This window comes from Haematobia irritans, chromosome 4, assembly GCF_050003625.1.
Source record: "Haematobia irritans isolate KBUSLIRL chromosome 4, ASM5000362v1, whole genome shotgun sequence".
NCBI lineage: Eukaryota > Metazoa > Arthropoda > Insecta > Diptera > Muscidae > Haematobia > Haematobia irritans.
The window spans coordinates 115700161-115714822 of NC_134400.1; the positions used below are offsets into that span (position 1 = coordinate 115700161).

Consider the following 14662-nt stretch of genomic DNA (forward strand, 5'->3'; position numbering starts at 1 on the left):
TTTTCGAGCATTTCGGCCGGAATAGCCCGAATTTCTTCGGAAATGTTGTCTTCCAAAGCTGGAATAGTTGCTGGCTTATTTCTGTAGACTTTAGACTTGACGTAGCCCCACAAAAAATAGTCTAAAGGCGTCAAATCGCATGATCTTGGTGGCCAACTTACCGGTCCATTTCTTGAGATGAATTGTTCTCCGAAGTTTTCCCTCAAAATGGCCATAGAATCGCGAGCTGTGTGGCATGTAGCGCCATCTTGTTGAAACCACATGTCAACCAAGTTCAGTTCTTCCATTTTTGGCAACAAAAAGTTTGTTAGCATCGAACGATAGCGATCGCCATTCACCGTAACGTTGCGTCCAACAGCATCTTTGAAAAAATACGGTCCAATGATTCCACCAGCGTACAAACCACACCAAACAGTGCATTTTTCGGGATGCATGGGCAGTTCTTGAACGGCTTCTGGTTGCTCTTCACTCCAAATGCGGCAATTTTGCTTATTTACGTAGCCATTCAACCAGAAATGAGCCTCATCGCTGAACAAAATTTGTCGATAAAAAAGCGGATTTTCTGCCAACTTTTCTAGGGCCCATTCACTGAAAATTCGACGTTGTGGCTCGTTAGTAAGTCTATTCATGATGAAATGTCAAAGCATATTGAGCATCTTTCTCTTTGACACCATGTCTGAAATCCCACGTGATCTGTCAAATACTAATGCATGAAAATCCTAACCTCAAAAGAATCACCCTTTATTATTGATCAGGGAGAAATTCTAAGACGATATAACGATGTCCGTCTGTCTGTTGTAATCACGCTACAGTCTTCAATAATGAAGCAATCGTGATGAAATTTTGCACAAACTCGCCTTTTGTCTGCAGGCAGGTCAAGTTCGAAGATGGGCTATATCGGTCCAGGTTTTGATATAGTCCCCATATAAACCGACCTCCCGATTTGGGGTCTTGAGCTTATAGAAATCTAAGTTTTCATCCAATTTGTCTGAAATTTGAAATCTAGAGGTATTTTATGACCATAAAGAGGTTTTCCAAAAATGGTGAGTATCGGTCCATGTTTTGGTATAGCCCCCATATAGACCGATCTCCCGATTTTACTTCTTGGGCTTATAGAAACCGCAGTTATTATTCAATTTACCTGAAATTGGAAATCTAGAGGTATTGTAGGACCACAAATACGTGTGCTAAAAATTGGGAGTATCGGTCCATATTTTGGTATAGCCCCCATATAGACCGATTTCCCGATTTTACTTCTTGGGCTCCTAGAATCCGAAGTTTTTATTCTATTTGCCTGAAATTGGAAATCTAGAGGTATTTTCGTCTCATAAAGAGGTGTGCCGAAAACGGTGAGTATCGGTCCATATTTTAGTATAGCCTCCATAAGAACGATCTCCCGATTTAACTCCTTGGGTTTCTAGAAACCGTAGTTTTTATCTGATTTGCCTGAAAAAAAACGTGTATCGGATTAAGTTTTTATCGGTCCATTTGGTAATGCTTCCATATAGACCGACTTCACTTCTTGGGGGTGTATAGGTTAAAGTGGCAGCCCGATTAAATTTCAGGCTCACTTAGACTATTCAGTCCATTGTGATAGAGGGTGTATAAGGCGCACTGATCATGAAAATTGCTTGAAACTCAATGTAAAATTTCCAGATATTACTTCTACAGATTTAAGATTTCAAATGAAGACGTTATTATACCCTTCACCACTACTGTGGTACAGGGTATAAATTTGAAATTTTGCACAGAGAGTAGAGTTGGCATTCTACCAATGCTTGGTAAATTTGATGGAAATCGGTTCAGGTTTAGATATAGCTCTCATATATATCTTTCGTCCGATTTGCACTTATATGGCCTCAAAAGCCAGTGTTTTGCCCTGACTTGCTTCAAATTTTGCACGAGAGGTAGGTTTAACGTTTTCGTTATGTGTGCCAAATTTGGTTAAAATCGCTTCAGATTTAGATATAGCTCCCATATATATCTTTCGTCCGATTTGGGCTAATATGGCTATAAAGCCAGAGATTTGCCCTGACTTGCTTCAAATTTCGCACATGGAGTACGTTTAATAGTATCGGTATGTGTGCCAAATTTGGTTGAAATTGGTTTGGATTTAGATATAGCTCCCACATATCGGCTCAGATTTAGATATATTAGCTGTCATATATATTTATAACCGATCTGGTCAGAAATGACGTATTTATCATCCGATCTTCTTCCAATTTCGTATAATCGAATATTTTGTGAGTCTCGTAAATGCAAAATATCATTCACATCGGTTCAGATTCAGATATAGCTCTCATATATAGCTTTCGCCCGATTTACCCTCCTATGGCCTCAGAGGCAAATCTTTTGTTGCGATTTACGTGAAATTTTGCACAGGGAGTAGAATTAACATTAAAAATGTCCACACCGAATTTGGTTGAAATCGATTCAGATTTAGATATAGCTCCCATATATATCTTTCGCCCGAGTTGGATTCATATGACCACGGAGGCCAAAGTTTCATTTCGAAAATTTTGAAGTTTTGCACTGAGCGCTCAATTAAAATTTTTAGCAATGTGTGCCAAATTTTATCAAAGTCGGCTCAGAATTAGACAAATCCCCCATATATATGTTCTTCCGATTTTAGCAAATATGGTCAAAATACCCACATGTTCCTTGTAAAATTGTCACTGTTAAGTCGAAAACTCGCAAAAATGATTCAAATTTACCTATACTTTAATTAATATATATCGACCTATAAATCATAAATTCAGATTTGCTAAATTTTATGCAATTTAAATATTTCCGATATTTTTACTAACATTGTGGTCTGTCCCGGTCATCAACCAATTTAAATTTTAAGTCCAGACATTTTCTGAACGTTTAAAAAATTTTGTCCAAATCGGTTCATATTTAAATATTTGTATATGGGAATATAAACCTTTATATAGTTCCTAACAAATTTGAAGGTGTTAAGATGGTATAAAAAATATTGATATACATAGTGCTGAAGGGTATAATATAGTCGGCACTGCCCGACTTTAGACTTTCCTTACTTGTTTTATAATTTTCTTGCACACTTACAAGAAATGTTAATGATTCCTCTAAAACTCAAACGAAAATGGTTCTTATAAATCCAGAATCTGATATAGTCCTCATAGGTGAAATCTTTAAATTTATCTTCGGGAAGTGTCCCCAAGTCCTCAAGCCCTCCTGAAATTTCAAAGGAAACCCTAATATTTGGTACATGGTGGTGGGTATTTAAGATTCGGCCCGGCCGAACTTAGTGCTGTATATACTTGTTTTTAATAACATTGTGCTCCAGCCCAAGGCATTAGCAGACTTAAATTTTAAGTCTATAGATTTTGTAGAAGTCTAACAAATTTTGTCCAGATCGAAACAGATTTAAATGTATGTATTTGGGACAAAAACCTTTATATATTGCACCCAACACATTTGATATATTTGATATGGTATCGAAAATGTGGATCTACAAAGTGGTATATACCCCAGGGCATTAGCAGACTTAAATTTTTTATATATTTTGTGGAAGTCTAAGAAATTTTGTCAAAATCGTGTCATGAGTGGATAACAAGTAAGGAAAGTCGGTCGGGGCCGACTATATAATACCCTGCACAATTTTCTAGATCCAAATTTTTCATACCATATCAATTCAGTCCAATGTGTTGTGTGCTAACACATCCGAACTCAGTGTCAACATTTGGTGTATTTATATTTATTTTTGAGTAAACTATATTCACATGTACAACCAGTAAGGAAAGTCTAAAGTCGGGCGGGGCCGACTATGTTATACCCTGCACCACTTTGTAGATCTAAATTTTCGATACCATATCACATCCGTCAAATGTGTTGGGGACTATATATAAAGGTTTGTCCCAAATACATACATTTAAATATCACTCGATCTGGAAGAATTTGATAGACTTCTACAAAATCTATAGACTCAAAATTTAAGTCGGCTAATGCACTAGGGTGGAACACAATGTTAGTAAAAAAATATGGGAAACGTTTAAATCTGAAGCAATTTTAAGGAAACTTCGAAAAAGTTTATTTATGATTTATCGCTCGATATATATGTATTAGAAGTTTAGGAAAATTAGAGTCATTTTTACAACTTTTCGACTAAGCAGTGGCGATTTTACAAGGAAAATGTTGGTATTTTGACCATTTTTGTCGAAATCAAAAAAACATATATATGGGAGCTAAATCTAAATCTGAACCGATTTCAACCAAATTTGGCACGCATAGCTACAATGCTAATTCTACTCCCTGTGCAAAATTTCAACTAAATCTGAGTTAAAAATTGGCCTCTGTGGTCATATGAGTGTAAATCGGGCGAAAGCTTTATATGGGAGATATATCCAAATCTGAACCGATTTCAAGCAAATTTGGCATGCATAGTTACAACGCTAATTCTACTCCCTATGCAAAATTTCAACTAAATCGGTGCAAAAAATTGGCCTCTGTGGGCAAATGAGTGTAAATCGGGCGAAAGCTATATATGGGAGCTATATCTAAATCTGGACCGATTTTGCTGATATTTTGCAAGTTTTTCGAGACTCATAAAATATTCGTATGTACGGAATTTGAGGAAGATCGGTTGATATGCACGCCAATTATGACCAGATCGGTGAAAAATATTTATGGCAGCTATATCTAAATCTGAACCGATTTTTTCCAAAATCAATAGGGATCGTCTTTAAGCCGAAACAGGACCCTATACCAAATTTTAGGACAATCGGACTAAAACTGCGAGCTGTACTTTGCACACAAAAATACATCAACAGACAGACAGACAGACGGACAGACAGACAGACGGACATCGCTAAATCGACTCAGAATTTAATTCTAAGCCGATCCGTATACTAAAAGGTTGGTCTATGATTACTCCTTCTTGGCGTTACATACAAATGCACAAACTTATTATACCCTGTACCACAGTATGGTGAAGGGTATAAATATGGGAAACATTTAAATCTGAAGCAATTTTAAGAAAACTTTGCAAAAGCTTATTTATGATTTATCGCTTGATATATATGTATAAGAAGTTTAGGAAAATTAGAGTCATTTTTACAACTTTGCGACTAAGCAGTGGCGACTTTACAAGGAAATTGTTGGTATTTTGACCATTTTTGTCGAAATCAGAAAAACATATATATTGGAGCTATATCTAAATCTGAACCGATTTCAACCAAATTTGGCACACATAGCAACAATGCTAATTCTACTCTCTGTGCAAAATTTCAACTAAATCTGAGTTAAAAATTGGCCTCTGTGGTCATATGAGTGTAAATCGGGCGAAAGCTATATATGGGAGATATATCTAAATCTGAACCGATTTCAACCAAATTTGGCACGCATAGCTACAATGCTAATTCTACTTCCTGTGCAAAATTTCAACTAAATCGGAGCAAAAAAATGGCCTCTGTGGTCATATGAGTGTAAATCGGGCGAAAGCTATATATGGGAGATATATCCAAATCTGAACCGATTTCAACCAAATTTGGCACGCATAGTTTCAATGCTAATTCTACTCCCTGTGCAAAATTTCAACTAAATCGGAGTTAAAAATTGGCCTCTGTGGTCATATGAGTGTAAATCGGGCGAAAGCTATATATGGGAGATGTATCCAAATCTGAACCGATTTAAACCAAATTTGGCACGCATAGTTACAATGCTAATTCTACTCCCTGTGCAAAATTTCAACCAAATCGGTGCAAAAAATTGGCCTCTTTGGGCAAATGAGTGTAAATCGGGCGAAAGCTATATATGAGAGCTATATCTAAATCTGAACCGATTTGGCTGGTATTTTGCATGTTTTTCGAGACCCATAAAATATTCGGATGTACGGAATTTGAGGAAGATCGGTTGATATACACGCCAATTATGACCAGATCGGCGAAAAATATATATGGCAGCTATATCTAAATCTGAACCGATTTTTTCCAAAATCACTAGGGATCGTCTTTGAGCCGAAACAGGACCCTATACCAAATTTTAGGACAATCGGACTAAAACTGCGAGCTGTACTTTGCACACAAAAATACATCAACAGACAGACAGACAGACGGACAGACAGACGGACATCGCTAAATCGACTCAGAATTTAATTCTAAGCCGATCCGTATACTAAAAGGTTGGTCTATGATTACTCCTTCTTGGCGTTACATACAAATGCACAAACTTATTATACCCTGTACCACAGTAGTGGTGAAGGGTATAAAAAGTACGTTTTTTTCACAACTCAAACTTTTCAAAATTTCAAAACGTAACAGTTAGCCATTCATAAATGACATTCCAAGAATTCCAAGAAGAGTCTTCTTCTAGTTTCATGCCATCGTCCGAGCTTAGTGTAAACATTTAGAGAACTTATGACTTTTTAAATAATCCATTTCCACGAAAAGCTGCTTTCGAAACCATGACCTTTTCCAGAAGTTTAAGCTTATAATATTTTCTTTTCTTGCCCAATATAAATACGTTTATAAAAAGGAATATGTTTTTTAACATGTATGAATCTTCTATCGTTTTTGGATTTTCTCAATACGCACTTTTCAAAATTAATGAACCGAATCCTTTTATGTATTTTTTTTTTTTTTTTCTTTAAATATTCACCCTTTTTCCTTACGTTGGTGAGATAATATTTTTCTATGGTTATATTTTATGACCTCCATTATATGTGTTGCGATAAAAGAAAAGGATTGGTGGCCTTTAGAATTTTGCACCCTTAAACGATTGTTATACGCGATATGAGAAAAGCCATTTAAAATATGTCAAAGGCAATTAAAAAGAATTCTTAACTGCTTTTGCTTATGATTGATTTCTGCTAGATATCAATCATAACGTTAATTTAGACCATTTTTTGTCGTTATTAGCAAACATATTCCATACCAAGTGCGATTCAAATGAATTTTCATGAGCTAAGAGTTTTCTTTATTTTATTTCGTAATTAAAAAAAAAATATTACCATCGAGTAAAAGAGAGTAAAATCGCAAAAAATGGATATTAATTGAAAAATGAAATTTTGTTTTTTGAAAAATACTTAGTATCCGATTAAAGTATATTGTTTGGACCAAAACTTGCCTTGGTCGCACTCACCAATAGTCGAACCGGCACTCGTCGATCTATATAAAAGCTGTGTAAATGGATTTTATCCGCCGGGCTTGGCCTAACAGTTTAACCAACTATAGCAGCAACAGTATTAAACACTAATCTTTGCCTCCGACACAAATATAAAACTCAATTGGTTCAATGTTAATTCAATTTATTTACACTGTATGTTTTATATGACTATTAGCTTCACTATTGTTAGCCTTTATTAAAATATTAGGGTTTAGCTTGGCTCCTTGCACAACCGCGACAACTTTTCGAAAAAGAACAAGAGTGAATAATAAAAAAAAGAACAATAACTTCACTAGAGAAGTGAGAAGGTCGACAAGTCCACACGCCATAATCGATAACCACTGTGATCGACCAGCAATTAGCGGTCGACGTGACGTGTGGACATGCCGCCCCCCTTGCACCACTGTGCAACGATCTCAGTTGATTAAGCAGCAATTCAATTAAATCAAATTAGGAAAAGAAAATCAAAATTCATTGGATTGTCAACCAGGACTTAGGTCTAAATAATCTAACTCAATACTGTGAAATTCATATAGTGATTATAATTCAATGATAGTATTCATAACACACTGCCCCTCGCTCTAGTTGGTTGGTTCAGCTTCGACCTCTCCAAAGAATGATGTCCCGAAAATAGTGCGTTGAACGAAATATCCGTTTGAGTCCTGTTCCGGCAAGCCGAGGTATATGAGCTTTGCCACATCTGCTCCCAAAACAATGTTGCATGGATACGGAATATAAAAACCGTGGTCTGCCAAGTCTGAAGGGCCATGTTTCTCTTTAATGGGTCCACCGATTATTTGGACTGTTGGACTGATCATGGCTTCCTCTACTCGACGTGCCAAATGAATTGTGGCAGTTCTAACGCAGTCGTGAACCCCAGACAACTGGACTGTAAGACGCTCAGTACACTTTTCCCACGCCACGGGGAAGCTTGTTGTTGGTGTGTAATAGCTCGATGAGATGGTCGGGTCTAGAAGTACCCGGACCAAGTTGCGCTCAGTTGGCGTATGGTCGTTTGTCATTATTGCCCAAGCCGTCATTTGAAGCCAATACGTTGGGTATGTTTCCTCTGGCAAATGCAGCAGCGTGTGGTGTAACATAGCACATCTGAAGCACACAGCCTTACTACGGCAACTTTCAAGCTCATGCGATAGTCCTAGGCAGTTTTTACACGCCGATTTGGCTGTAACAAGACTTCTCTTCTCCATCGGGTTCATCGCGAGAAAACGACGGCATCGTCGTAGAGGATGTCTCGAGATGCACAAGGGGCACAAATAATCGTCGTCGAAATTCATCTGTGAAAGGTATGACAAGTAGTTACGATCAAGCAAATAGTTAAAATCAACTAGTTGTGGGTCAGATAAAGTGTTTGATTATGTCTATTTTACTCTTGTGAGCGTGGTAGAAGCACAAGCTTGTGGACGGGGCGGGTAATGATGCCGCTTTGAGTTCTAACATCCACCACCCGAACGTGATTGTCCTTCCCTGGATACAGTTTTACTACCCGTCCCAGACGCCAGTCAGTTGGCCCAATCGATTCTTGACGTATTACCACGAGGTCATTAAGGGCCAAATTATCTTGAGGTGACTTCCAACGAAATCGCTTTTGAAGCTCGGACATATATTCCGTTTTCCAACGGCGACAAAACTCTTGTTGGATTATCTTGACTTTTCTCCAGCGATTAAGAAGAGCTGTCTTTGAAGGTATTTCCTCAGGCTCCGCTGGGGCCAACAACGATGTGCCAATCAAAAAGTGGCCTGGGGTCAGAGCGGACAAATCTTCCTGATTGTCCGATACAGGCGAAAGTGGTCGCGAGTTGAGACAACATTCTATTGAAGCAAGTACTGTGGCAAATTCTTCAAATGTGTGGCGTATCTGCCCAGATATTTTCTTGAGGTGGGTTTTGCAGCTTTTAACGCCGGCCTCCCACAATCCACCCATGTGGGGTGCCGAAGCCGGGTTAAAGTGCCATTCTACGCCTTGTAAACCATATTTCGACACGACTTCATCACGTAGCTCTGAGACAATTTTTTTAAGACTGGCCTGCAGTTCTCGGGCTGCTCCAACAAAGTTCCGCCCATTATCTGAATACATTTTGTGCGGACAGCCACGACGCGAGACAAATCGGGAAAACGCGGCTAGAAATGCTGAGGTAGACAGATCGGTAACTGGTTCCAAATGTATCGCTTTGGTGGTGAAGCAGACGAACAAGCAGACATAGCCCTTCATCAATCGGCACCCGCGTCCTTGAAACGTCTTAAGCTCATATGGGCCAGCGAAGTCAACCCCTGCAATGGCGAATGGACGATGAAAGGTTGTTCTAACCTCCGGGAGAGGTGCCATAATCTGTCCCTGCCTATGATTTCTCGCTACAACACACTGTCGGCAATTATTAATGCGGGTCTTCACCAACAATCTGCCACGAATGATCCAACACTCTAATCTGCTAGGGGATAGAGTTAACTGTATCCCGCCATGAAGGGTCAGTACGTGGATAAAGTCAACGTAAAGTCGAGCCAATGTGCTTTTGTAAGCCAAAATAAATGGGTGCCTCTGTCCATAAGACAATGCTGTAGTAGAGCCTAAGCGACCATTCGCTCTCACTATTCCGTTATTGTCAATGAAGGGGGTTAACGAAAGAAGAGGACTGTCTGAGGGTAGCTGTTTCTTTTTCTCAAGGCAACTATATTCCAAAGGAAAATGACGCTTCTGCGACATAACAATTAGACGGCGCTTTGAATGCGCTAACTCCGCAGTAGACAGCCGCTTGCCATGAGCCAACTCAAATGACCTTCGAGAAGGGTGAGCGCTATTTATGAACCTATAAATGTATGCTAATACGCGCATAGCTCTAGCTAGACATGAAAACCTGTCTAAGAAGTTTTCATCTTCTGACGACCTAGCAATATGAACTCTCACATCTCTGGCATCCATGGACGTCTCTGGGACCTCTGGTGTTGTGGGCCAATACTGTTTTTCCTTTCGTAGCCACGACGGACCTTTCCACCATAAATCACACCCTTTGATCTCTAAAGGGGTCAGCCCCCGGGTTGCCAGGTCGGCAGGATTTTCGGATGTACCGACATGTCCCCAACTATTATTCACTTTTTCCTGTATTATGGCAACCCTGTTTGCCACAAATGTGGTCCAGCTGTGAGACGGTTTTCTCAGCCACGATAAAACTATTGTTGAGTCAGTCCAAGGAAAAAACGCACATTGTTGAATTTGCAATTGAGGCAGTATAGCATCAGCCAACTTAGCTAATAACAACGCTCCGCAAAGCTCCAACCGTGGGACAGATAATTTCTTAATCGGTGCTACCTTCGACTTCGAAACAAGTAACTGAGTGTAGATATTTCCTTCTACTTCTATTCTAATATATACCGCAGCGGCATATGCTAATTCCGAAGAATCCGAGAAACCATGGAATTCTACTATACAATTTGGGGAATAGTGAACCCATCGTGGTATTGTTATCTTATCTATTTCACCATAATCTGAGACAAATCTTCTCCACTTTATTAATGTTAAAGGCGTAATGGGATCATCCCAATCTATTTTGTCGAGCCACATCAACTGAAGCAAAATCTTGGCTTTTACTAAAACTGGTGAGAGCCATCCCAATGGGTCAAATAAACGAGCTATAGCTGATAGCACCTCTCTTTTCGTAAAGCTTTCCTTTTGGGGCAATTTCTCTGTCACGAAATAGAAGGAATCTTCCACCGCGTTCCATCGTACACCTAACATCTTTGTTGTGCTTTTTTCGCCAAAATCCAAAAAATCTTTATTAAGGAGATGATCGAGGGGCAAATCTTTCAAAATATCAATATTATTGGACGTCCACTTCCGAAGTTGGAATCCACCGGATTTCAATATACCAATCAATTGATCTCGAGCCTCTACTGCGTCCTTTACTGTATGTGACCCCACTAAAGAATCATCTACGTACATATTATATTTCAGAATTTTAGAACCAATAGGATATTTTTCCTTTTCATCTTCTGCTAATTGCAAAAGCGTACGTAGGGCCAAAAATGGGGCACAGTTGACGCCAAACGTCACTGTCTTCAATTGATAGTCGCAGATCTCATCATCTGGAGACGCCCTATATAAAATTCTTTGATATGGGACATGTTTCGGGTTGACAACCACTTGCCGATACATTTTAGAAATGTCTGCATTAAAGACATATTTGAACATGCGCCAATTCAAAATTAATGACATTATATCCGCTTGCAACACTGGGCCAGTAAACAATGCATCATTCAAACTCTTCCCGTTTGCCGAGGGACAGGACGCATTAAATACCACCCTCAATTTCGTTGTGGTGCTTTCTGGCTTAAAGACACCATGATGGGGCAAATAAAAATAACCTCCACCATCACTGTTACCTGGTGGTTCCACCGTTTCCATGTGTCCCAGGGCCAGATATTCCTGTATCACATCGTCATACATCCTCTTGAGTTCAGGTTTACGACATAATGATTTTTCATTCCGCAGGAATTGACTAAGGGCCACATATCTGTTCGAATTCTTTGACGATGACAATGGATTGTCAGGACGAAAAGGCAAATCTACCATATATCTCCCTTCGGGAGTTCTGACCGTAGTAGAACTATATATATGCTCACAAATCTTGTCTTCATCTGAGACAATCGATTTCTTCGGAACTTCCTCCACTTCCCAGAAAGTTTTTAGTTGGTCATCAATGGACACTCTAGTACAAAGCGAAACATTGACCTTCCGACGGGATCCCGATACGTTCGTTGGACCCGTTATCACCCAACCAAAAACTGTCTCCTGGGCCACTAGTGAACCGAGAATACCGTGTTCCACTCCCTTGAGCAGAATCAACGGGTACAAATTTCCCCCTAGGAGAATATCCACTGGGCCAGTCCGATAAAAATGTGGATCCGCAAATTCTAATTCTGGAAGCTGATCACATACCACATTTCCAAAAGAGTGTGTTGGCACATTGCCGGTAACATCTCGTACAACTAAAGCGTCTATCTCAAACGAAAACTTGGGCTGAGTTATAGAGCCAATTCTAAAAAACGCAATTTCAGAACACTTCGTCAAAAATTCCCCGCCTAATCCCATAATATCTGCAGAAACCGATTTCGTTGGCAACTTCAACAATTTCTGAATTTTCCTTGAGACAAAAGTTTCATCAGAGCATGGGTCAATTAGTGCTCTAGCTTTGTACGACGCCCCATCCTTTAAAATATTAACCCACGCTGTCGCTAGCATGGTTTTATTTGACACCGAAGTGTGATATGCTCTTACGTTCTCAGACGTCGAAGGTGCTTCAGTGGACTGTATATTCTGGTTTTGGGAAGACTGAGCCATATCTATATTCGATGCCTCATTTTGCTGAGTCGCCTTAGGGATATGAAGCAGAGTATGATGCGAAAAATTACACTTAGAACAAGAATCCCTATTCGAACATTTCGCCATTTTGTGCCCAAAGGTCAAGCAATTGAGACACAATCCATTTTTCTTCGCCACTGCCAACCTTGCCTTTGGATCCATTGCGACAAATTTGGGACAAGATTTCAAAACATGATTGCCCTTACACAACATGCACCTAATGTTAATCTTCGTATGGTGGACTTTAAGTTGTTTTGCCTTATCCGCATTGTTGTATTTCTGACGGTGGGACGAATCTCCTATCATATCTATAACACTCTCTAAAGTGTGAAACCTCTCTGTAAGAAACTTACTGAGATCATCCCATTTTGGGAGTTCCGTCTTCCTCTCAATAGATTGCTCCCATAACGATAGTGTGAGCCGGGGCAACTTCGAAGAACATTGAAACACAAATATCGGGTCCCAAGACTTCACGTCTATGTCATAAAGCCTGAGAACCGATATACAATTCGTAATGTCCCTGTGTAATTGTTTGAGGCCACTTGCCGACTCCTGGGTACAGTGAGACAAATTGAACAAAACTCTCAGCTGATTATTTATCAATATTCTTTTATTTTCATATTGGCTTTTGAGATTCGCCCAAGCGATCTCAAAGCCTTCCGATGTTAATGGGACATTTTTATTAATCTCTCTCGCCTCTCCAGCAGTTTTTTGAAATAAATGATATAATTTCTCAACTGGGCTGAGCTTTTTATTGTTTATGTAAATCGCGGTAAAGAGATCGCGAAAGCTGGGCCAGGTTACATAGTCACCCTGGAACACTTGTGTATCGCATGGCGGTACACTAACAGATGACGACGGTGTTTTTTGGTTTACAGGTGTTGGGGCAATCTTCAATTTCCATTCACCTATCAAAGTCATACAATTCATATATTTGGTCTGAGATTCAGTTTTACTTTTTTTAATAGTGGCCTTATTCGTCTTTGTTAGTTCCGCATCGGCATTACATTTCTTTAAAGCGTTTTTCCACTCCGACCAAAGTTCCTGAATCTCATTCTGTTCCGCCTCTATGGTAGTCTCATTGTATTTGCTAGTGTCTGCATTTCTCATTCTAGCTTCATACAATGAAACCTCCTCACATAAACTAAGAAAATCCTCCAATGAACCCATATCAACCGAAAATAAACTGAATATAATCACACTAAAAAATCGGAGCCCAGAATTCCTTTATGGGCCAATAAAATTATCCAATTATCCCAAATATAGTGATATTAATCCCAATAAACTGAATTTCAAATATATAATTCCCCTTTCGACAACCGCATAAGTCTTTGTAATTTCCTCATCAGACACCACGGGGTTAAAATCTAAATGTTGTGGGACATATCAATGTTCGTATTTTTTAATGTGATATAAATAAAGCTATTTGCTTTTATCAAAAAAAAAAAATTCAATAATCTTGATAAATAATCCGCACCACCAAGTATATGGGACAATTCAATTCAATCACAATAAATAGTTGTGTTTATTTTCAAATCCAGCTCATTCAATTAAAAAAAAAATCCACATATAATAATCATCATTCCAACCTCTCTTAATTTACTTCTTTTCACAAGTGGGTACAATTTCACCAATTACTCTTTTGGGTTTTTCTGTTATATGCCGCTCTCTTAAAATTTGCGTATGCTGTCCACTCACCGAACTACGGAACAATTCGATAAACATCAATTTGTACCTGTATGTACGTGTGTGTGCCAACTCAAAGAGACAGACAAAACAACAAAACACATTCGTCTATATTTATGTGCGCTGCGAAATAATGGTAGCTGGCTGCGCAGTCAACATCCAAATATGTAAACAACAAAAGACAAAATGCAAATTGCCAGGGACATATAACGGATCATCCAACGATATAAATGACGAATGTCTTCTTCGACAATTTTGTTTCCATTCCACACAGAAAAAAAAGTGTCTCGTAAATTTAAGAAGATTTTTACAATAATTTATTACAAGAATTTTCCAGAATTTTAGTTCATTTTTCGTATTTTCAACGAAAATTAACTACTCGAAAGGAAATTTTACAAATTCTAAGTAGCAAACGTTTAGTTCATGGCCTACAAAATACGATGGAAATTTCCTTAAAAAATTTCTTAACTGGTAGTTAAA

General features: G+C 38.8%; 1 protein-coding gene across 1 annotated transcript; it reads right to left on the reverse strand.

The window, feature by feature from the left end:
• Positions 1-8509: 8509 nt before the first annotated feature.
• Positions 8510-13666, reverse strand: LOC142235730 (uncharacterized). Its single transcript, XM_075306990.1, has one exon. The coding sequence runs from the start codon at positions 13664-13666 to the stop codon at positions 8510-8512; it is 5157 nt and encodes a 1718-aa protein (XP_075163105.1).
• Positions 13667-14662: the final 996 nt, after the last annotated feature.